Source organism: Fukomys damarensis, unplaced genomic scaffold (genome assembly GCF_012274545.1).
Source record: "Fukomys damarensis isolate Sample0158 unplaced genomic scaffold, DMR_v1.0_HiC HiC_scaffold_23, whole genome shotgun sequence".
NCBI lineage: Eukaryota > Metazoa > Chordata > Mammalia > Rodentia > Bathyergidae > Fukomys > Fukomys damarensis.
The window spans coordinates 11,824,376-11,849,005 of NW_022900935.1; the positions used below are offsets into that span (position 1 = coordinate 11,824,376).

A 24,630-nucleotide genomic window follows, 5' to 3' on the forward strand; every position below is an offset into this window, starting at 1 on the left:
CAAGTCTTGATTCTCATTTTTTCCCCTTACCTCTGCCCTCCCTTCACCCCCTCCTCCCCTCCCCATCTACAAACACTTTATTTTCATCTTTTCATTCTCTCACATTTTTTTCTTTTCCCTTTTTACTCTTCCCCTACCCATCCCACCTTCCCTACACCTTTAGCTCCTTTCTTCCCATTTCTAAATGTCAGTAATCTTATTAGGATCTTATGCATTGTTGCAGATTATTCACACCAGGGAAACTATTCGGTATTTACACATGTGTGACTTATTTATTTCACTTAGGAGTATATCTTCAGTATGTATCCATTTTCCTATGAATGAATCTATTCCCAGTGACAAGATTCTTTATGCTTCTTTCTGCAGTGAGAAATTGAATTTCCAAGTAATACAGCCTCTATTTGTGTTGTTACTGGTTTTAGATACTGAGAACTCAATAAATATTTCTCTCTAATTTTTCTACATTTTATAAGATATGAAGAAGTCTACATCATTAGATAGTATGATTTTCCTGTTCTTCAAGCATTTATTTATGCCTCATTATTAAAGATCTTGCCATGGGAGGTTAGAATAGAAGAGTAAAATTGGACCTTTAGCTTAGATGGAGGCAAGAGGATCACTTTGGTCCAGGAGCTCCATGGCAGCCTGCACAACATGTAATGAGATCCTTTCTCAGGGAAGAGTGGGGCGGGGGCTTTTTGATGATCTTTGCTTAATCATATGAATGTCAAGGTCATTATGAGTCCATTTAAAGTATAATTTTTTGTACTTTTATAATTTGTAATTTTTTAAAGTGAGATTGCTGATTCATGATTCAATTTCAGAAAATCTGTTTTACTCAGTTTAGAATATGCCTACTTTCTGCTGTGTTGTACAAGAAGAAATTGTTTTCCAAATGATTTCTTGGAATTTTATGCTTTTCTTTCTGTATTTTCCATACACTCTCTTCCCATGGGCATTCAGTGTGTGTGGGTGGGTGTGTGTGTGTGTGTGTGTGTGTGTGTGTGCGCGCGCGCGCGCGCGCGTGTGTGTGTGTGTGTGTGTGTCCCTGAACTTCTTGCTTCCATTACAGAATCAGTGCTTTAACCATCTACTTCTACTAGTAACATTTCAAAATTTAGTGTCTTTACTCTGTGATCTGATGTTTGATACAAATTTACTAGTATTTACCTCTGTTGAAATAGTCATCTTAAGTAACAAAGTAAGACTTGTCACTACAATTTAAAAAAAATTTTTTTCATGAAGTAGTTGGAATGAACTGTCTCCCAGGATATAGGACACTTTTAAACAATGCTCTACTAAACTTGCCTGAATTTTTGGCCCATTAAGCATGAAAGTATTAAGTCAAATTCACCTTTCCCCTAGGTCCTTGTTCCAGAACTGTCTTCAGAGTGCTACTCTTCATGAAAAGAAACTTAAATTTAAGAGAACTTTGGTTCAAGCACTTCTGATGGCCCGTCAGCACCTTCTAAAGCTACTGTGTTTGATATCTGACAGAAAGATAGTAAAAAATAATCTGAAAAATAACTTCAGTTTAAAAATAGGCTTAATATATCACTTCTCGGCCTTTTGGCTAAGATCAAGTGAAAATAGATTTGATACTTTTGAACCCACGTTTTTCCCTAGGGAAATATATTTTGAGCTTTCTTTTTTGTGATTTTTTTTTCCCTAGTCATGCATGTATGTGTGGGTACACATATTTACTGTGTAGCCTCAAGTCTAAAAACAAATGTGCAAAGTAGATTTTAAACTAACGAGTAGCCTCTTTGTAAAATGAGATGTATTCAGCTTTATAGGACTTAGACATTTAAAGTATTCTCCATGCTCTCCTTTTCATAGCCAGAGGACAGCACAAAAATACACCCTGCAATGTTTCTTTTTATATTTGTAGAGCTTTAGTCCAAGAGGAGGAGTGCTTGTTTTCGTTTCTGTCTAGGATCCTTTCATGCCCATCAAGTTCCAAGGATTAACAGTTCTTTCCATTCTAACTGTTGGTACATTTAGATTTCATTAGTTACATGTTAAAGCATCTCAGTAGCCATTGATATGTTTACCTTATCCCAGGTGGTGAAATGAGTAAAATGTTTTTGTAAAATCTACTGTTTTAGTGCCATGTGCTGAACAGACAGACATTTTTATCTTGTATGACGTGTTTTCTAATGATTTTGAGAAGGTAATTATAGAATTTTATGGATATTTACATGTGTGAGAAAAAACGTAATTTCTGTGTTCGCTTTAGCCTAAAGCTGAAGAGGAGTTTTCAATTGACAGAGTACTTGAATCTGAACAAGATAAAATGAGCCAAGGGCTTCATCCTGAGGGAGACCCTTCTGACCTAAAAAAGGTGAAAGCTGTGGAAGAAAATGGAGAAGAAGCTGAGCCTGTGCGTAATGGTGCTGAGAATATTTCTGAGAGTGAAGGAGTAGATGCTAATTCAGGTTCCATCGATAGTTCTGGTGATGGGCTCACATTCCCATTTAAACCAGGTATGTTTATCCCTGCTGTCCTGTGTCCTCCTTTCTTTCTTCCCTTCACTGTGCTGTAACCTTAGAGAAAGTTTGCCCTTCAGAGAGCTGCTGGATCATGACAATATAATTTTTACAGAATAGATCAGCAAGCCTGAATTAGTTACTAGCAAGTCCAGAGCGTTCCGGTGTTGGCAGAAATGATACCTGATGCTGCTATTCCAAGACTTATACTGACACCGGAAGGCCAGTTGATACGGGAAATCTGTTAGTGCCAGGCTGTTGGGATTCAGTAAAAGAAATTTATTTTCATTCATTATAGGACTGTTATGGATACAACCATGTCCATAGTAGTCACTTCACAAGCTTTGAATGTACTTTGTTGATACGAATTGCTAGAACTGAACTCTCATACAAATCAGCCAGCCAATATGACTAAATAACTGAATACCTGTAGTGTAGGAGGTTCCCTGTGAAATGTATGCTAAACTCAGGAATACCTTTCATCTTAAGACACCATCAAATGCATGAAACCTCTGGTCTATGCTGGGGTTTTACTGTCAGAACATTTGCCTAGCATGCATGAGGCCTTGAGCTTGATCCCCATCACTGAAAAAAAAAAACAAAAAACAAAAGCTTCTTTCCCAGTGCACCGTAGGCCATAATTGATTGAGATTTGTGGCTAGATTTGCTGTGGATGTGTGGAGAAAGAGGGATTCCTTTGATAGAAAGTTGGTTTAAGTAATAAGTTTTTCTTCTGCCATGTCTGAAGTAATTTTTGCAAGAGGTAGAGTTTGCAAAAAAACAGACCACTGGTTATCAAACTGCTGATCTAATGCATTTAATAGGTGAAAACCACTATTTAAAAAAATGAGAATATAATAAGAAATTTCAGTGCATCACCTGTAGTAAGTGTAGGTATTGTCTTAGGAAACTTATTTCAGATTATGAGTTTACAGTCTGAAGTGTTTGAAAACCAATGATCTTTACATATGTATGACCTTGACAAACTAATCTTTTCACTACCAGTATACTGTTAGTGGGCTTTTTAAATTGTAAAATTATGCTAGTTCCTCTTTCATGCAGTTTTTCTACAATACCTTTTTTCTAACTTTAGGGCTCATCATTTTGAAATTGTTTTTCTCAATGTAGGCTTATACCAGATCACCAGCAATCTTTATACAGGAAACTGAGGCACTGTTGTCATTTTTAAGACTATGTAAATTACACACCCCCCCCTTTTCTTTGGTAACAGGGATCAAATTCAGGACCTTGTGCTTCCTTAGGCAATCACAGTGTCACTGAGCTAAATCCCCGGCCCACTATATAAATTACACTTTTTTAATTATTCAGTTTTGCAAGGGAAATGTGCACAGTTAAAGTCCCCAACTAAAAGTGCCCAACTAACTGCCTTTAACCCCATAATATAATATCCAACAGTAATGGTTGGAAAATGTAATTGAAAGCTGAGGTCTGAACAAGCTGCTACTTTTCAGTAAATATAACAAAGTAGTAAGGATTTGGTTGGAAACATCTTCAAATTCTCACAGGCCATTCGTGGGTCTATAACCTACACTACATAGTTGGAACCACTAATATAGGGAGGATCCGGTCTGCTATTGTGATGCGATGATCTGAGACCTAATTTTGAGTTTTGTCAATTAAAAGAAAAAAATCATGGCTTTTTATTCTCCAATAAAATTTCATATAGAACTTCTCCAATTTTAGTAGCAAAGTAACTTCAAAAAAAAAAAAGAACTAAAATTCATTAGCTGAAAATACTTTTAGTCACAATATTTAGAAAAAGATTCTAAACTGTGTTCCTGAAAAACTAAACTTTAGCCAACTTCATCCAGAGTTGAAAATCCTTCATCCAGCTGCTTAAGGGGCTGGGGAAGTAGAGTACATGCTAGCCCCTATGTCCAATCCCTAGCATGAGGGGAAAGCTGATTTCATTATCTTAAGTAAGTTTTTCATTTTTGTCCTTTTTTTTTCTTTAAAAAGCATTTCCAGCCAGGCATGGCCACACACACCTGTAATCCCAGTACTTAGGAGGCTGAGGCAGGTGGATTGCTGTAAGTGTGAGTCCAGCCTGTGCTACATAGTGAGACCCTGTCTCAAAAAACCAAAAAATAGCTGGGCATGGTGGCGCACAGCTGTAATCCCAGCACTTGGAAGGCTGAGGCAGGAGGATCGCTGTGAGTTCGAGACCAGCCTGGACTACACAGTGAGTTCCAGGTCAGTCTCAACTACATAGTGAGACCCTGTCTCAAAAAAACAAAAATAAATAAATAAATAAAATAACATTTCATGTGAACAAAGTACCCTTGTTTCCCCTAAAGCCAAGGGTTTCGTCAAGTTCCTTATTATTCCTGAGATAGTTAAAGGTTTGATGGCTTATTTAATGAAAACTACAATGTGTTACTGGCCAAAGGTTGCTTAGTATGAATATACTTTCTATATGAAATAGTTTCTATTTGCTTCAAAGTGTTTCTTTCCAAAGATATCCAGAATAGGGAAAGAACAATGGTACTTTAAAAACTTCACATCAAAGTATATATTGGAATTTAGTTTATACAAACAGTTATCTGCCCATATCCTTCTTTTAGAATCCTGGAAGCCTCCTCATAGTGAAAGCAAGAAACAATATGACAGGGATTTTCTTCTGGACTTCCAGTTTATGCCAGCTTGTATCCAAAAACCAGAGGGCTTGCCTCCTATCAGTGATGTGGTTCTTGACAAGGTAAGCTGCACACTCTGAGAAAGCTAGGTCTTTGGATGAGAGCTGATTGTAACTATCCATGAAATATGTGCAATTTTTAGAATCACATAGCATTTGAATAAAAATGTATAACGCCTAGAAATCAGATTTTCCTAAAACACTTGGTCTTTAGTTTATAACAAGTTAGAGTAATGTTGGGACCCACATTAGAGTGATGATTGTTAAAAATTTAATTTATTTGTTTATTACTGCAGTTTATTAATTATACAGTAAAAATTGTTTGTTGGAGGAAATATATGGTTTGATTGATGGGAGTTCTTTCCCCTTTGTTGGAAAATTTGTGGAATTCTAGTAGCATTGAAAACAGCTCTGAGGTTTAGGAAGGTATTTGGTAGGTCAAACTTAAGTGGGAATCAACATAATTCAAATAACACATAGCTCAACAGTTTCCTAAGAGTTACTTCCACTGGTTACAGTTCCCAGCCCTGTGCATATAATAATAGAAAATCATCCTAGTCTTTTTTTTTTTTTCCTGGGGATTGAACTCTGGACCTTACACTTGAGAGGCTGACAGTAGAACCACTCAGCTAAACCCCAGCACCTACAAGTAGTCTTAATGATGCTCACAGAAAAATTAGTAGTGTTTGTTAAATTGAAAGGAGTAAAGGCCAGGTGTATATTTGCTTAAGTGATTATATATAAATTAAAGATGAACCACTGCTAATGACTAAGCTTAAAATTTGTTTTGTTTTTGGTGCTAAATTTCAAACCCAGAGCCTCAAGCATGCTAAGGCAAGTGTTCAGTCCCTGAAGTGTTCTTGAAAATGAGCTATTTTTTCCTTATTAAAATGTTGAAGTTACCTTATAGAATAATAATTCTCTAGGCAGATATCCTGCAGATGCTTATGCCAGTCTTATTTGTGTTATTTTACTTTACTATAGCAGCAGGCCTTCGTATTTCTCTTGTTATATCTAACTCCTTTTTTTTGGTAGGGGATTGAACTCAGGTCCTTGCGCTTGCAAGGCAGGCCACCGAACTGCTGAGCTAAATCCCTGGCCCTTGTTATATCTAACTCTTATTTGAGGTACTTATTTGTTAGGTACTTATTTAAGGATAGTTAAATGATTAATTGGAGGTACTACTTTGAGGATATTTCAGTACTTTAGAGTGCAAGTGTCATATCCACTTAGGAAATACTCCTACCTCTCTTGGTACTTTTTGATTTCTGACTTTTGCCATTCATTAGTTGATTTTTCGCTCAGTGGCTTAGCTTTGCTGTTACATTATTATGTTTAAAGTCAGATATCTCAGATTAACAAAACAGTGGAATTTCATGAAATATCATCTCCTTTGAGACTTACTATCTGCTCAATATACATGCCTTCTAACCATAAGTTGACAACATTAAAGCCAAAATCAACAGTAGCAGGATTCCTCTAGCCAGATACTCCAATGTCTTGATGAGTATCCTCTTCTAAATTTCCACAATTTGATCCTAGTTCCAAAGATCTCAAAATAGTTTGCTTCTCTTGTGCCATTCTACTGGTCCTAAGTAGCTAATCAGCCAGTCTGCTGATTGTGTGTAGCCTTCCCTTGGAAATTTAAAGCCTAATGAGCCCGCAGGGCCCCAAAATGCCATTGTCCTATTAGATCTGAGGCTGGTCCAGGAGAAGCTGTCACGTAATCGGTTGGATTTGTACTGGTTCCAGTACTTAGCATTTCCTCTGACTTTTCAATGTCTTTGTTACTATCCTGGCACCAAAATCTCAAGAACATGTGTGTTCTAAGTTTTTTTTGCTTTTTCATGCAGATCAACCAACCCAAATTGCCAGTGCGAACACCAGATCCTCGGATTTTACCTCGAGGACCAGACTTTACTCCAGCCTTTGCAGATTTTGGAAGGCAGACACCTGGTGGAAGAGGTGTACCTGTAAGTGAACGTTCCCTACAACTGCATTAATTAGAAAAGTATCACAGAAGCCATGGCATCTTGTCAGATAGCAAGAGAGTGACTTATTTGGTGATTACTGTAATTGTAAAGTAGGAAGCCAGAACTATCCCTTCCATATGATAGCAAATAAAGGATATATTTGAACCCATTTTACTTGAAAGAAGTTAGTCTACATTGTTCATGATCTATTTTCATATTTTTTCATTTTAAGTGACCTCAAATAAGTTTAAAAATAGAGCCAGCCTTTGTAAAATTTCTGTTTTGTTTTAAGGTGGCCTGCTCTGCTGGAGATCTCTCATGACATTCAGCTAATGGTCATCTGTTTTGTCTTTGTTTCTACAGATATGTAAAGGGCAGAGCAGGCATGGATCACCAATTCTCGAACAGAGCAAAGCCCCAAGTTGCACTCCACTGGCAGTGTCGCATCCACCCCTGAAGAGCCTGCCTCTAGGGGTGCACTGAATCCTTCTTTTTCAAACAGTAGTCTACAATGTTATTTTTTTCTTTGCTCTTGTTTACCATAGGTTGTAAGTCAAAATGTAAATACGTGACATCTGTAAAAGAGTAGCATTGGTAAACTACAAATTGCTCGTGCATACCCAGTGGCAGGCTCTTCAGTGGTATAAGTGACATCAGCAATGGAGTTGTGCTGGCACACTGCACTGTGCAGGATTGGGCAGGCTCTACCTCCTCCATGTTTCTTAGTCTTGCAGAAAGCATGGGGAAAGTTGCCAGTGATATGCATATGTCTTTTTCCCTAAATGAGAAAGGTACATAGAGCATTTATTCTATAATTTGGAGGAGCATGGGGTTTTTACTGTTTATTTGCAGATTACCGTTAAGAATATTTTATTTTATGTTTGTGAAAATATTTTTATTTATAAGTTGACTCCGTTTCTCCATCACCTTTTTATTTTTGAAATAGCAACTTTTGAAACCTGCTTTGAAATAAGACTTACACCATCTGAAAATGATTGTTACTTTGTAAATATTTAAATTATTTAGGGCCAGAGGGTTTTAGCTCAGGGGTTCAGTTGCCTGCCTTGCATGCACCAGGTCCTGAGTTTGATCCCCAGTACCAAAAATAAACAAACAAACAAACAGATATTTAAATTATTTTATTATTTGCCTGCATTTAAACGCTGACTGCAGGTACTTGAATGCCTTCAGCATGTTGGAGATTATGTAAAAACTAGTATTAGGAAATCTCCCTAATTTGAAATGTATTCTTTATTGGACATCATCATCTTTAGACTTCCACGTGTGTGTGATACTTTGCTCACACATAATTTTAAAGTTTAACTTTTATCTTTTTTCTAAATACCAAAATTTTTCTAAAGCTTCAGTTGTCTTACCAAAAAGTCTTAGAAAGCAGCTTTCTAGAAACCATTTTTACCCTTCTACATTATTTTTCTTTCTGATGATTTAAATATATATTTGTATTACCTTTCATTTTGGTTTGGTTAATAATTTTGTTTTGCCAACATCTGAAATGTTGATGCCATTTTGACTGTTCACTGAATAACAGCATCTGGGATTATTATTATATTACTTAATTTTGTTCATCTGTCAATCACAGAGGCATGAATTGCCATGTCTCCTATTCCAATGAATATTGTCACTTTTTATTACCAGCTCACTCTGTTCATTGTTTCTCTATTAGTTATAACAAAATGAAATGTTGTGACTTGAGAATAAGCTACATCTCTTAAAATACTGAAAATAGAAAATTAATTTTGAAAGTAAAATCAAACTGTGTTTATCTTTCATGTACAGGCCTGTATCTCAGGTAAATGAATTATTCTGGTATATTCAAAGTATGACAATGAGATATTATGTAGAGTTTGTAATGTCTACCAAAAATCAGCTGTCATTATTTTAATTTGTTTGTTAAGTAGTTATATCATGTCAAAAGTAAAATTGTAATCTGTCAGGGTAATGTTGATGGTGTAATCCTTAAGCGAGTAGTTATCCTACCAGCCTTTATCCTAGCTAACAGCCATTCTCCATTTAATTGGCTCAATTTATACCTTAGTATATTGATGTAAATTCAGATGGGCATATCATAAGGCTTAAATGTTTAATATAAAAAGGAATAAAAAAATGATATCGTTTAGAAAAATTAGTATACCAACTCTTAATTACTTTCTCATTGATGGGACAAAATACCCACAAGTTAGAGAAGGAAAGTTTATTTCAGCTCACAGTTTGGAAGGCAGTTATGCTCACCACTATCCCACCAACTCAAAACATCAGCTCACAGTTTGTAGAGGTTTTTCAGTCCATATTGAGCTAGCTCCAAGGCAGGGCAGCATGGCCTAGGGGGACAGCAGGCAGGAAGCAGCAGTCTTTCTTCTGTTTTCTTGTTTTATTCCATCCAGGGTATGAGCCTATTGGCTGGTGCTACCCACACCCAGGGTGGTTGTCTCTCTTCCATAAATTCATTATCATACCCAGATCTACGCTAAACCAATCACTAGAGTAATCCAATATTACACACCCAAGTTACAGTCACCTTCCAAAAGCTCCACTTATGAGCACATGAGACATTGGGGGGGCATATAGATATAAGCCTTAACATCAACTTTTCAGTTTCTAGTTCTGTACCTCTAATTATTTTTGACAGTTGTTCAACCTGTCTAAAAATTACTCCCCAGTCATATGAAAATCTTCTAGATATGCTCCACAGTAAGACTTAAATACTCATAACTTGCAGTGAAAATTTTCCTGCAATTGATTTGTTTCAAATTATTTTTAATACCAATTGTTTAAAAATATTATATGCAAATATGTACACATTTTCAAACATGTCATTGGATAATAAAGTACATATCTGTTGGAAATGCTAAGAATATTCATCTCTAGATTTGGGGGATTTTTTAATTGACAGTTCTAATGATATTTTGGTCTGTTTGCAAACATCCCAGAAAGTGCTGTGTAAGAAATGCTTAAGAGGAGTTGTGGAACTAGAATAGAAATTTGTGTGTGTGTGTGTGTGTGTGTGTGTGTACTAGAGATTGAATTTAGGACACTGTACCACTGAGCTATATTCCTAGTCATTTTTATTTTTTATTTTGAGACAAGGTCTCACTAGTTAACCCAGGCTGGCCTCAAACTTGGGATCCTCCTGCCTTGGCCTCCCAAGTAGTGGGGATTTCAGGTGTGCACCACTGTTGCCCAGTTTCCATTTATATTCATTGTAACAATCTTTGAGATTAGCTGATCTATTATAAAAATCCTAGGGGCAGACAAGTTCCTGAGTTCATATTCTCTATCCTTCTCTCTTTAAAGTGTTGTCTGTCTTCTTTAAAAATTACTAGGATGGATGAGTTGTGGTAGCATGTGACTGTAATCCCAGCCATTTTTCACAGGAGGATCACCAGTTTAAAGCCACCCTGGGCATCCTCATAAGACCCTCAGAATAAAAGGTGCTGAGAATGTAGCTCAGAGGAGAGTCCTTGCCTATCATGCATTGGGTTTAATCCACAGTATTTATTCTTTTTTCTCACCCCAGTAAACAGACAAATTTTCAAGTTTTGTCTGTGAATGAGATGGGAATAATGTATTTAAATTCCAAAACAGAAATGAGTATAATTTCTCATTTAATGTATTTAGAAAATTGAGAGTAAGAAAAGAATTTAAGCTTTGGCTCACCTGAAAAAAAAAAATTGGTGCTTCGTTAGTCAACCTCAAATATTGTCACTTTATTTTAATTCTTATATATGTAGTTTCTGACCACAGCATACTTAAACTTATTCCTGTCGCTATCCATTAGGGTTGTCTGTCCTTCAGGCAAGGAGACCAGGAAGTCATTTACCATAATGGCACTACTTTTGGAGAAAACTATAAATTTTATGATTTATATTGTTTTTCACACTAAAAACATGAAATGTGAGGGCCGGGAATTTAGCTCAGTGGTTCCACCACCTGTCTCGCAAGCACAGGGACCTGAGTTCGATCCCCAGTACCCAAAAAAAGAAAGAAATGTTAAAATCTACATGTCACATTTAATTTTTAGGGTTTGTTTCACTCCTTTGCAATTGATGGTGATACCTTGCATAGTTTTGCGGAATTTTGCTTTTGAGTGAGTGTTTGTATGCATGCGTGTGTGTGTTTAATTTTTAAATTTTTTTAAATGGCTGGGGATGTAGCTCAGTGGTAGAGCACCCCTGGGTTTGATCCCCAGTACTCAAAAGAAAAGTTACCTATCCATGCAGCAATCCATGCGCCTCTCGGTGACCGTGTACCAGCGTGGATGACAGTGTAAGTATCCCAGAGGTTAGAGCTTCCTCATCTTTCTTAGAGACATGCTGCTACAGACTTTCTTCCAATTCTGTTTTTCTTCTATAGTATAGTCAGAATAATCTTTCTCAAAAGCATCTGAGCATTACTCACAAAGTTTTCTGTCAAAACACCTTCAGCATCTTTTTTTTTTTTTTTTTTTTTTTTTTTTTTTTTTTTTTTTTTTTTTTGGTACATGGAATTGAACTCAGGACCTTGCACTTGCAAGGCAGGTGCTGGAACCACTGAGGTAAATCCCCAGCTCAACCTTCAATATCTTATATTGTTTCTAACCTACTAATTCATTCTCCAATAATATTGAAATGCTTTTCTATTCCTCAGAGTCCACTTCTTGTAACTGCTAATCTGCCTGTTTTCTCCACTGTGCAACAGTCCTTCTAGGCATTGATATTCCAGACAGTGACCTCATTCCCACAGAGATTAATTATTTTAAGGATTTAAAAGCATAGCAAATTTATTTAGGACTGAAAATACTTAGATAAGTATTTGAGAACAGAATTTACCTTATTTGTGCTTAGTAATACAAATAAAATTTTAAAATTTGTCTCGAGTTTCTGTGTGGGTTATAATTTCAGCTGTTTTATCTTAGACTAACAGTTTATCATTTAGCTTTTCAAAAAAATTTTTTGCAGCTTTGTTATTAAGTATTTCATTAATTTTTCTCACTTCTGTGTGGTTCTCAATTGGCATTACACATGCTGTTTGCAGTCACGTGGAAAGATACCTCCAACACATATTCATTGTTTGCACATTTTGGGAATAGACATTTTATGACTACAACAGTTAAATGGTTTTGACATAATTTACTTTCGTTACATCTAGATACATTTTGTGGACAAATATTATATGGAAGTGTGTGAATTAAATATCTTTTAATTACTTTCTTGAACTGTATGCAAACATTGAAGAATAAATTCACTCACACAAGATAGCAGTCAGCTGTAGACAGTACTTGGATTGCTGCATTCACCTAACAGAATTATTTGGTCTGAGCTGCCCTATCAGTTTCCATTATAAATAAATACTCATAATAGTCCTGTCTGGTTTAGCAACTCTTCCTTGATGGCAGTTTTCCAGTCTTTAGTGTCTGATTCTTTTGTGTTTATATAACCTGTTTTTTTCATTTTACCAAAAAGTCTGAAATCACATCATCAGTATTGTATCCTTAACTGAATATGTTTACATGATTAATGTGACTTTCCCAGAAATTCAGACTGCTAGCCCTGCTTCATTCTTGACATTGCCATTTCTTATTACAGATGGTTTTGTATAAGGAACTAATTCTGAGAATGATTGATGTGTAAAGGCTTCTAAATGTATTATAACTTAGGTACTCCAACCAGGTCTTCCTAGTCATCTCTTTTATGAAAGCATGACATTTAAGTCTGTACTTTTCTGAAGCTTTGTATAAATTCTAAAGGGCACTTTTGGAGTATTAGTGAGCTATGATTCTGGTCCTTCTTGTGAACGTTTTTGTTTCCTCTTAAAATATAGTGGCAGCAGGGTGTGCTGGTGCATGTCTATAATCCCAGCACTTGAGAGGCTGAGGCAGGAGGGGTGCTACAAGTTCAAGGCCAGCCTGGACTAGATAGTAACACCCTGTCTAAAAAAAATTTATACACACACACACACACACACACACACACACACACACACACACATGTATGCAATATTTGTTTGACATTTAAAGAATGATATGTCAGAAAAAAAGTTGTCAACATGCAACAGATCTGGGAAGTAGCAAGGATTAGTGTGAACCCTATGTTAAATATTGAAAAATAATTTTTAGCCATTTAACATAGCAAGTGCTGTGGATAGTTTGATAGGCAAAATGTATTTTTACATCTTGTGTTATCTCATAGTAACAATGCTTAATTTGATGATAACTGTGTTAGATGATGCCAATATATATTAATATTAATGGGAGTATAGTGGAAATGTCTCAAGATCAGGGAGTTTAGAAGGAGAGAAAGACAAATTTGCAGGAGTTATTTCATTTGACTGTCATGTATAAATGCAAGAAGCACTTACATTAGTATTTATGACCCAGAAAATTTAGAGGTATCCAGTATGATCTGCATAAAGGTCTGTGTCTGTATACAGAGAATTTTAGTGACAGCGTTGAATTTACATTTTACCCTGGAGTATAAATAATTAGCTTTTAGAGATTTATTACTGATGATTACTATCTGTAAATTTTTCTGATTTTGGAAATGACTCCTCCAAAGTTGCACATCCAGTAAAATGTAGAGCTTTGGTTATGAATAGTCTTTCTTGTTAGGAACAACAGCTTTATTACAATAACATTATTTCTCATCATTTTGTCCCATTTAGTACCTTAGGATCAAAAAATTGTAGAGATAGTGAAAACTGTATTGATGGTTTTCTGAAGTTATTTTTCTTCCTCCCTACACATCAGAAGAAAAAGATCACATCTAATCTGAGTACCTACTACCCAGTCTTTACATCTCGAAGTGTCTGGTGTGAACTTCCGGCTTGACTTGAACAACACAGTGCACATAGTTTAAAATGTTAAGTACCCTGAACAGATCTAATATTCTTGTCCTAGTTGTTGAATGTTGGACCACGAAGGTCTCAACCTGGTCAGAGAAGGGAACCCAGAAAGATCATCACAGTTTCTGTAAAAGAAGATGTGCACTTAAAAAAGGCGGAGAATGCCTGGAAGCCCAGCCAGAAGCGAGATTGCCAAGCTGAGGATCCTGAAAATATCAAAACCCAGGTAAGAGTCAGAGCACATCCTAACACAGTTTTAGAGTTACAGTGGTACCGTTTTAATGTTTTAACTTATCTTGCCTTATCAATATATGGAGAAATAGCAGTTTAAGAATATATATATAAATATAGTGAAAAGCATTATTCTAATAGCCATTATGAATGCTGGACAGCACACTGCTTTTCTCTTGAAGCTGCTGTTTATGTGCTTTTTGCTAATAGTCACTGTGTGTAGCAGACTCATGCATGATAGACATATTGCTCTAATTTACAGAAAATTGCATTCATCTCCCTTGTTAGGCCTTCATTACTCTCATTTTAAAAATATTTTTATTGTACAAGTTTGCAGTACAAAATGTTTACATTTCTTGTATGGATTTGGAACATATGCATAACACACCTTAATACCTTTTTTATCTCCTTCCCCCCTCCCCCATCTCTTGATCATCTTCCCATCTGAGAAATATCTATCTCCCTACTTCCCATTATCTGTTTTTTATTTTGCTCTTTATTTATAATTTGGCTTCTCACATAGGAGAAACCATGCAATATTTAAGGTTGTGTCTGATTTATAAGCTTAACATATGGTCTTAATTTTCCATATGCATCAATTTTCCTATAAATGACTCAGGTTTGTCTTTATAGCAGAGTAGTACTCCACTGTGTACAAATAACACATTTTCTTTATCCATTCATCTGTGGATGGACATATAGGCCGCAGGCCTTTTGAAATGAAATTGAATTGTTTGCATCATTTTGTACGTATCCTGTTCTAAGAACTCCTTAAAATAAATTGAATGAATTCCTTTTTAAACCCATGCAAAATTAACTTCTATGTATCAGATTATATAATGCCTTTATTTACACTTTGCTGTACATAGAGTGCAGTTAATCCCTCAGTTATCACTTACTTTGGCAGCATATACACTAATCCCTGGCTTACCCCTGCTGTCTCCTATGGATGTTTTTATTCCTAGATGGCCAAAGTGGAATCTCTTTTAGTAAGCACAACTGTATTAGACCCAGGCATCATAGATGACATACCTTTTAGTTTCTGATTGCTTGTTTATCTTTTCTCTCTGAACAGTTTAGGTTTTTGTTTTTGTTTTTTGAGACAGGGTCCTGTTATGTAGTTCATGCTGGCCTTGAGCTCACTATGTAGCCCAGGTTGATCTTGAACTCGCAACAATCCTCCTGCCTCAGCCTCCCAAGTGCTGAGATTAGAGATATGCACCAGCACACCCTGTGGTAGTTTAGTTTAGCTAAAATTTTCAGCTCAGAAGATAGGGTCCTTTCTCTGTTAAGAAGTTCTTAATCTAAACTACAAAATGGTGATACAAATACTAACCATCTCATAGGGCCAGTGTGATTATTAAATCAATACAAAGCATTTGGCACATCTCCTAGATCCTAATTAATACTGAGTTTCTGGACATCTTTTTGATTCAGCAACAACATAGAACTTTATGTATAGTACATATTCAGCAAATATTTATCAAGTTACTAAACTAACCAACAATGTTGTTCTTAAAAAGTAAGAATGAAGCTGGGCATGGTGGCACATGCCTCTTATCCCAACATTCCCAGCTGAGACAGGAAGATCACCACAAGTTCAAGGCCTGCCTGGGCTAGATAGTTGAGTTCAAAGCCACCCTGAACTGCACAACGAGACCTTGTCTAAAAAAAAAAAAGAGGGGAGAGAGGTTGCTGGGGATTTATCTCAGTGACACCATGCCCGCAGGTCAAGAACAAAGTCCTGAGTTTGATCCCCGGTTGGGGTAAGGGGTGTGGAGAGCTGCAGATGTAGCTCAGGCAAGTGAGAGGTCCAAAGTTTGATCCCCAGTACTGAAAAAAGAAAAAAGTAATAATGAAAATTAATCCATCACAAAGCTATACTGTCAAACCTTAATTGGATGTTTGCCATTGTTCATCTCTGAAGTGATTGCTCAGACACTTGCCATAAAGTTGCTAAACATATCTTCTACATTCACTGAAATCAACTCCCTAATCTCCATCCATCTTGTCTCAGTGTATCTCAATCTTTAATGTAATTGCCTTCCATATCTCTTTCTCCAGTCTGCCTGCAAAATGTTTAACAGTTATAGGGGCCTAAATGTCTTACATACTTTTAAATTTCTACCAAATCTTCCGCATTGAAATGTTTTGTTTTAATATGTAAAGTACTGGTAGTTTTATTTGAGACAAGGTTCCATTAAATTGACCAGGCTCAGTTCAAACTTTCCATCCTTTCATTTCAGCTTTACAGAGCACCAGGATTACAAGCATGCAGCACCATAAAATAATATCTTATTTTATAAGGTAGATAATTACTGTACCTGTGAGGAAGAAATACACGTTACCCCTTTTTCCATATAAAAAATCTTCAAGAGATAAATTAACTACAGTGTCATGGTTACTGAGCAGTCCAGTTCTTGTGACTTGTCATCTGCCTCTGTTTACTCTGTTACAGAGCTCTCGTTATTATTTATCACGGAAATATAGAGTAATTAGAGTGACATGAGATATTATTAATTAACCAAGTTTTCTTTCATAGATAGATATAGCAAATCCAAAAGAGGATTTAACCTTCTTTTTTCTAGTCAGTGCAGACACTTTTACTTGACCATTTTTCTTCTAAATACAGAACATTTTCCTCCATTTTTCCCTTTTTTGGTGTTTTTATTCTTCTCTACACAGGTGTAACCCTTGTTGCCTGTGGCTTGTAGTTCTGTTTCCTTGGATTTTGTCAAAATAATAGATTTATTATTGCCTGTACCATGAGAAAATTTTTGTACTTTGATTTTATTCCATCCATTATATTGAAACATTGTGAATGTCTTTCAACAGTCTTCTTAATCTTCCGGTGTCATAAAATGCCATCTCGTTGAAGCATTCCTAGAAAATTATCACCTCAGGATCTGTCCAGACTCCACCACTGCAGTGCAGTGGTGGTTCCACTGCATGGGTCCCTTGCTTTCTTTTTGTCCTTTCTTTTCTCTCTGGTCAAGATTCCCACCTTTGTTGCCTCCCTCACCTACCTGAAGCTTTGATTTCACCTTTTGATTTCTAACTTTTCAACCTATCATTCAAGATGTCATTTTGTCCCATAACTTGTGAACACTACTCCTCTGATAATTCCTGGTGTTCCTTCTACTCCTGAAATAGGAATTCCTTAATAACAATCTCAACCTAAAATGTTTTCCTTTTCCTGAAATGCCTTCTTTTTCTTTTCAGTTTGTCATCCTTTTCTATCTGCCATAATTCACTCTAATTCTCATTTACCTGATTGATTCAAGGCCTGTGACCTCTAATGTCATATCTAGAGTGCTCTCTTTATTGGTCTCTGATCAATCCTGGCACTTTCTTTGTCTTGAAAATATCTTTTCAGCCAGATTTTGATTGTGTGCAAAGCAATAATCTGCCTTACGTTTCATTTGTACCTAATAGAGAATTTAATGGACATCAAGTAGATACTGTTATAATGAGTAATTATTACTCCATTTTAATAGGCTTACATTATCTTCTAAAAGTAGAACTAGTTGAAGATTTTTATACAAAGGAGAATTTAACATTTTTAACCTGAGTTATATTACCTCAGTTGATAGAAGCTGTTAAAAGAGGTATAGCAGGGTGAAGGGAGGGCAGGGGTAAGGGGAAAAAATGAGAATCAAGACTTGTCATGTAGAGGTACAAGATCCCAACAATGAATGTAACTGTACTGTATCCCTAAAATGTACCAATAAACTCAATTAAAGCTGAAAAAAAAAAAGAGGTATAGCATCTCCCTACTGTGCTAATATGCTTTTATTTATTTCTTTCTTTATAAAAGCAATACTAGCTTATTACTAAAAAAGCACACACAAAAAAACCTTGACAGTATAATTTTGTAATTATAATTTTGTAATTATATTGCATAGAAAAACTTATTTTTCACATGTTCTAAGTACCCTGTGTTCAGATAAGGCTTTTGTGTTTTTTTTATTTTTGTTTTTGGTTGTTTTTTTGTTTGTTTGTTTTTTGGTTTTGGGTACTGGGGATCAACTCAGGACCTTTTGCTTGCAAGGCAGGCAGTGGAACTACTGAGCTAAATCCTCAGCTCTCTCAGATAAGTTTTTAAAGGCTTCAAAACATGTTACAAGCCTTTTTAGATATTATGTCATGTTTTCTTTACAACCTTTTTTTTAGCTGAGACATTACTTGCAGTAAAATTTCCTTTTTGTGCATATTTCTGTAATTGTCAGCAAACAAATATAGTCATTTAACTATCACCACAGTGGAGATATGTAACATTGCCATTGAGCCCCAGGCATCATCAATCTGTATTACTTTGAGTGTATTCTATTTCCTCATGCCTACCTCTGGTGATCACTGATCTGTTCTCTATTCCTGTACTGTTGTTTTTTTCCCAGGAAGTGATGTAAATTGAATCATTTTAATCATAGCTTCTTTTAGCATATACATTTGAGATTCATTCATATTATTATAGTTATGATAAGCTGGCTTTTTATTTATATGTTTTGCCAAGTAATATTAGCTTTTCATCCATTCATAGGATAATATTTGCAAAATTTTGTCAGTTATAACCAAAATTGCTATAATGTTTGACATACAGGATTTGTACAGACATAAATTTTCTTCCTTTTAGATAAATTCCTAGCCATGATATTGATATGTCTATTGGTAAACATGTTTAACTTTATTGGAACATGCAAATAAAGTTAAATGTTTTCCAAAGTGGTTGCGCCGTTTTGCATTTACACTTAGCAGTGAATGGGAGTTTCAGTTATTTCTCTTCTTTCTCACCATTTGTTTTTTTTTTCTGCTTTTCACATTTTAGCTATTCTAATGGGTATATGGTGGTGTCTTGTTGCAGCTTTAATTTGTATTTCCTAAATAAAATGGTGTTGAACACTTTTTCATATACTTCTTTGTAATTTCTATATCTTCTTTGGTAAAGTTTCTGTCTTTCCCCCTTTTTATTGAGTGAGTGGTACGTTTTCTTATTGTTGAGTTTTCAGAGTTCTTTACATAAGTCTTTTATGGAACATATTTGGCAAAATTTATCTTCCATTCTATGCTTTGTCTTTTTTGTGGGGAGCACTAGAATTTGAAGTGTCAGGGCTTTGCGCTTTCGAGGCAGGTGGCAGCACCACTGAGCTAAATTCCAGGTCTATATTTTGTTTTTTTATTCTTTTAACAGTATCTTTCACAAAACAGAAACTTTACATTTTTATTATATTTAGTTTATCAATGTTTTCATTCATGGGTGGTGCTTTTGCTGTGATATCGAAGAAATTTTTGCCTAATATAAGAATGCCTTTTTTTTTCTTTGTTTTTCAGAACAAATTTGTTTTGTTCTGTGAGTCAGTTTTAGTTGAGTTGGGCTTTTTGTTGTTGTTGTTGTTGTTTTTGTTTTGTTTTGTTTTTGTGTGTTTGGTTTGTTTTCTTTTTGTGGTGCTAAGGATCTGTAAAGCCAGGGTCTTAACACATGCTAGTCAGGCACTTTACTACTCAGCAATACCCTCAACCCTTGAGTTCTGTAAAAGTTACAAGATAAGAATTAAGGTTCCCTTTTTAAATTGCATGTCTAGTTCTTCCAGCATAATTTGTTTAGAAAACTGTCTTTAACCCATTGAATTTCCGTTGTATTTGTTCCAAGTCAAGTCATCATGTCTCTGAATTTGTTTCTAGATTCTTCATTCTGTTGCATTGAATTTTGTGTCTGTCCTTTGGCCAGTTTCACAGTTTTTATATAGTAACTATATATGCTTCATGTTGAAATAAAGTTGTGTAAATATTCCTTTCCCCTCCAAATTGCTCAGGGTCTTCTGAGTTTTTTATCTTTTCATATAAAGTATAGACTGAACTTGGTTTAAAAAGTAAAAGACTCTCTAGGATTTTTATTTGAATTATGTGAAACTTGTATATCACTTTGGAGAAAACTGACTTCTTAACAGTAATTACATCTCTATGAAATGCTAAGTTTTATTTGGTTGGTTGATTGGTTTTGTTTTTTTTTGTTTTGTTTTGTTTTTGGTACCTGGGATATAACTCAGGAACTTGGCGCTTTCCAGGCAGCTGCAGCATCACTGAGCTACATCCCCCACCCAAAAAGATAGTTTTATTTTGTTTTTCTTTGTCTTATTGTACTGATCAGCACCTGTTATAATATTGAATGGGAATAGTAAGAACAGATATTTTTCCTTTGTTCCAGTCTTAGGGGAAAGTATCTAATATTTTACTATTACATAGGGTTGTTGATGGCCTTTTGTTTTGTTTTGTTTGTTTTTGGTACCAGAGATCGAATTCAGAATCTTGTCCTTGCTAGGCAGGTGCAGTGTCACTGAGCTAAATGCTCTGCCCTAGATGGACTTTTTAAAAGACCCCTATTTAGTATCCTGTGCCATAATTTATATTATACTATAATTTAGACAAGTTCTTATATTTATACATTGAAATTACTGTCTTTAGCTTGGTTTGGTTTGGTTTTAAGACAAGGTCTCACTATGTAGTTCAGGCTAGCTCTAAACACTATGCAGCCTATGCTAAAGTTAATTCCTATAAAGGATTATCAAGGTTATTGTTCCTAAAATCTTTTTACCTATTTCTAAATATAAATTTCTAAAACTGTATTATTGGTTCAGAGGACACATCCACTTTCAAAGCTTCTGATGCACATTGTTACATTGGCCTTCAAAAAATTTTCAGATGGATCTGTTCAGTGTAACAGCATCATGCATAGCATACCAAAAGCCATTGGTTCAATCCCTGAACCAAAAAAAGAAAAGAGAAAGAAATGTACTAAATGACATTCCTGCCAGTGAAGTATGAATATACTTAGTTCTTAGAATCCTTATTAGAAGTCAAAAGGGGTAGAATGGAGGCCAGGGATGTAGATCAGTTACATCATGCCTGCCTGGCCAGCACAAGGTCCAGTTTGATCCCTGGTACCAGAAAATAGGGGATGTTTGATTAATTGTTAAAATCAGTGGATTTAATTAGTTTTCTGAATAGTTCACAATCCTTATTAATAATTTGAGAAGTTAAACTTAATGTAAATTATATTTTTAAAATCTTTCCTGAAAGTGCCGTATTGTCATACTCTTAATTATTTTTTTCCTTTTTATCTTCCTTCTAGGAACTTTTTAGAAAAGTTCGAAGTATCTTAAATAAATTGACACCACAGATGTTCAATCAACTGATGAAGCAAGTGGCTGGACTTACTGTTGACACAGAGGAGCGCCTGAAAGGAGTCATTGACCTCGTCTTTGAGAAGGCTATTGATGAACCCAGTTTCTCTGTGGCTTACGCAAACATGTGTCGATGTTTAGTAACGGTAAGAAGAAAGGAAGGAGTAAAACCAGAAATCTCCAAGAGGTATATTCTCCCCTCACTACACATTCTTCCCAGAAGTGTTATTGGGGCAATGTAAAGGGGAGAATATATTTTTAGCACTTATTAATATAATATCCTCATTGAATAAAAAAATCATTAAAATGTATACTTGCCTCGTGAGGGGATATGGAAACTAATTTGGAATGGCACATAAGATAGTCCCATGCAATGTGAATAAGATTAAGTAAGGTTTAGATTAGTATAGGAGCTCTGTGGACACTTTTCTGTGGTAGAGTCCTAGCCTGACATGGGCAAGGTCCTGGGTTCGATCCCCAGCAATCAAAAAAACTAAAATTAATAGGTGATGCGAAATTATTGAGATACATAACCAGATTTTCCTGGGGTATCATCAAAATAAACACTTCCTTTTATATTTAACTAAATTTGAAATTAAATAACCTCTTGGTTCTAATTCTAGCCTCTGTGAAAATAAAAAGATTTTAATCTTTTTTGTCAAAGTTCAAAACTGATAATTTCATCTTAGGAACTATTAAATTTTTCTCTCTTTACATTGTCCACATTCAGTTAATCTCCAAAGCCTGCCAAATCTAGGCCAACAGAGAATAGGAAACTAAACAGCTTCTGATTATTGTTCACTGAATTCTCTTTTACAGTCATAAAACTGCCATGTGTTTTCTATTCCTATCACTGTTTCCAAGATACTCGTATCTGAAATCTGTGTCCTTTAACTTTAACATTTGAACTTTTTTTAAATTATAACAATTCACTGTCATGGTGCCTTGCTTCTTAGAAATTAAGTATGAGATGTAAAATTATGTTACTCTAGCCAGGGATGGTGGTGTACAACTGTACTCACAGCACTCAGAAGGCTGAGGCAGGAGGATTGCCATGAGTTTGAGACCAGCTTGAACTACATAGCAAGACCCTGTCTCAAACAACAAAACACTGTTAGTCTACCAGTATTTTTGAGTACCTTTATCAAAGGTAGGTAAATCTTTTGGGACTTGGAAAAACTACATGGAGCTCAAACTCCATACTGAGAAAAATAACATTTCCAGGGGGAAAAAATCACTTAGATGATGTTTTCTAATGTCGCAGTATGCTTATAACTGACTAGATAATTTATGCACAAAAATAAATTGTAGGAATAAAAATCACTGTGTTGTTGAGAATGACTTTTATGAAACAAGTAGAATTTGAGTTGGTCCTAAGGGATGGGGTCCAAATACAGAGAAAGAAGAGTATTCCATCCAGTTTAATCTGAATCAGCAAGTATGACATAGTGGTTCCAGAGACTGGTTTTGGACTTAAACTTTAAAATTTAAACTTTTAAGCTGCAAATTTCAAGCTGGGCATGGTGGTGCACACTTGTAATCCCAGTACTCAGAAGCTGAGGCAGGAAAATTTCCATAAGTTCTAGGCCATCCCAGGCTGTATAGTGAGTTCAAGGTCAGGCTGAACTATATAGCGAGACCCTGGCTCACAAAATAAAATAAATAAATAAATAAACTACAAATTTCTGTTCTTGCAGTTGCTGACCTTTCTTCTCTTGCACTTGCCAAATTTAATGATTAAAAATACCATGCCCAGAGCTGATTTTAAGCTATTGAGTTTGACAACATTAACAGTTCTCATGAACCAGCACACTACTGTAGCATGTACACATAAACTTGGGGAAGTCTTTAGCATACAACTCAGTGTGTCTCAGAAAAGTGAATATACCATATACCTTGAAGAGTAGGCACAGTTGTACTCTTTACCCTTCTTTAGGGGTGACCACCATCTTGAGTTCTAACCCCATAGCTGATTTACCTTTGAGTTACTAGGAGCCTGAAGTAAAAATGATAGCAGTAGGAATAAAGTCATAGCTTTTTGGTAGAATCCAAATATGAATATCAAATAATCATGAATGTAATGAAAAACTAAACTTTGGAAAGAAAACTGAGGATGCTTTTCTGTGAGCTTTGTTTGGAAAAGGATTTCTTCAGCAAGATACAAAACTAACAGCCTGCAAGGGAGAAGAGCATTAATTTCAAATATTAAAATGTACCATTGGTTTATGGTATTATTTGATGTGTAAAGATAAAAACACAGCCTCAAGAATGTTTGGAATACGTATAAAATGACAAAATATTAGGATCCAATAATAAAGAGGACAAAAAAGCAAATCAGTAATGGAGGAAGATAAAGGCTGGTAAGAAAATGAACAATTCATAGAAATGAAGATTCATTGCCCTATAAACTTTAACAGAAGACATTCATCATTATTCATTAAGAGAAGCCACAAATCTGTACAGTTCACCTCTACTAGCCTGGAAGAAATGAAATCATTTTAATTTTAAATTGGCATAGATGGGTGCAAGCACCTTGAACAGCAGTGTTGAGGGTGCTCAGACTCTGCTCCCTTCAGCTTCTCTATTCCATGTAGACCTCAGGAAAGTTCCCATATGCACTCTAGAAATCTCATGTGAAAATATTTACTTGTATTTTGATCCTAATAGTCAATAATCGGGAATAACTGAAATATACCAAGACTGAGGATATAGTTCAGGCTGGAAAACTTGCCCTGGATTAGGTCCGTAGCACCAAACATAAACAAAACAAAATTAAAAAGAAATATATCCTAAATAGGACAATAAGTATACTCTAATTGTTTTGATCAGTGAAGTTGAAGAATATACAAAATATATAAATACATAGAGCTTTTGTTTTTGGACCAGGGATTGAACTCCACACCTTGTGCTTGCGAGGCAGGCAGTGGAACCACTGAGCTAAATCCCTGGCCCTAAACAGCATTTTTAATTAATGAAGAGTCAGGTGCTGTGGCACACACTTGTAATCCCAGAATGGAGGGAGGCTGAGGCATGAGGATCACAAGTTTGAGTCCTTTCTGGGCAGTTTAGCAAACCCTGTCTCAAAAGGGGCTGAGAATGTTAGCACAGCTCAGTATTTGAGCCCTTAGGTTCGACCCCAGTACCCTGCTCAAAAGGAAAGAAAAGAAGAATCAGTGTAGTGCTAAGTGTATGCCATGAGTCAGCCTCAGGAAACAGGACAAACTGGATGTGGTGGGCCTTGCCTGTAATCCCAGCACTCTGGGAGG

General features: G+C 35.7%; 1 protein-coding gene across 17 annotated transcripts in view; it reads left to right on the forward strand.

Annotated features, from left to right (window-relative positions):
- Eif4g3 (eukaryotic translation initiation factor 4 gamma 3) overlaps positions 1-24,630 on the forward strand; it is a 304,279-nt gene that overhangs the window by 221,599 nt on the left and 58,050 nt on the right. For all 17 annotated transcript variants that reach the window (XM_033767671.1, XM_010626033.2, XM_010626034.2 and 14 more), the window contains 5 exons: positions 2,240-2,486; positions 5,075-5,208; positions 6,999-7,118; positions 14,011-14,181; positions 21,313-21,510. In XM_033767671.1, coding sequence (XP_033623562.1) covers positions 2,240-2,486; positions 5,075-5,208; positions 6,999-7,118; positions 14,011-14,181; positions 21,313-21,510 — 870 coding nt within the window. The remainder of the gene's footprint in view (positions 1-2,239; positions 2,487-5,074; positions 5,209-6,998; positions 7,119-14,010; positions 14,182-21,312; positions 21,511-24,630) is intronic.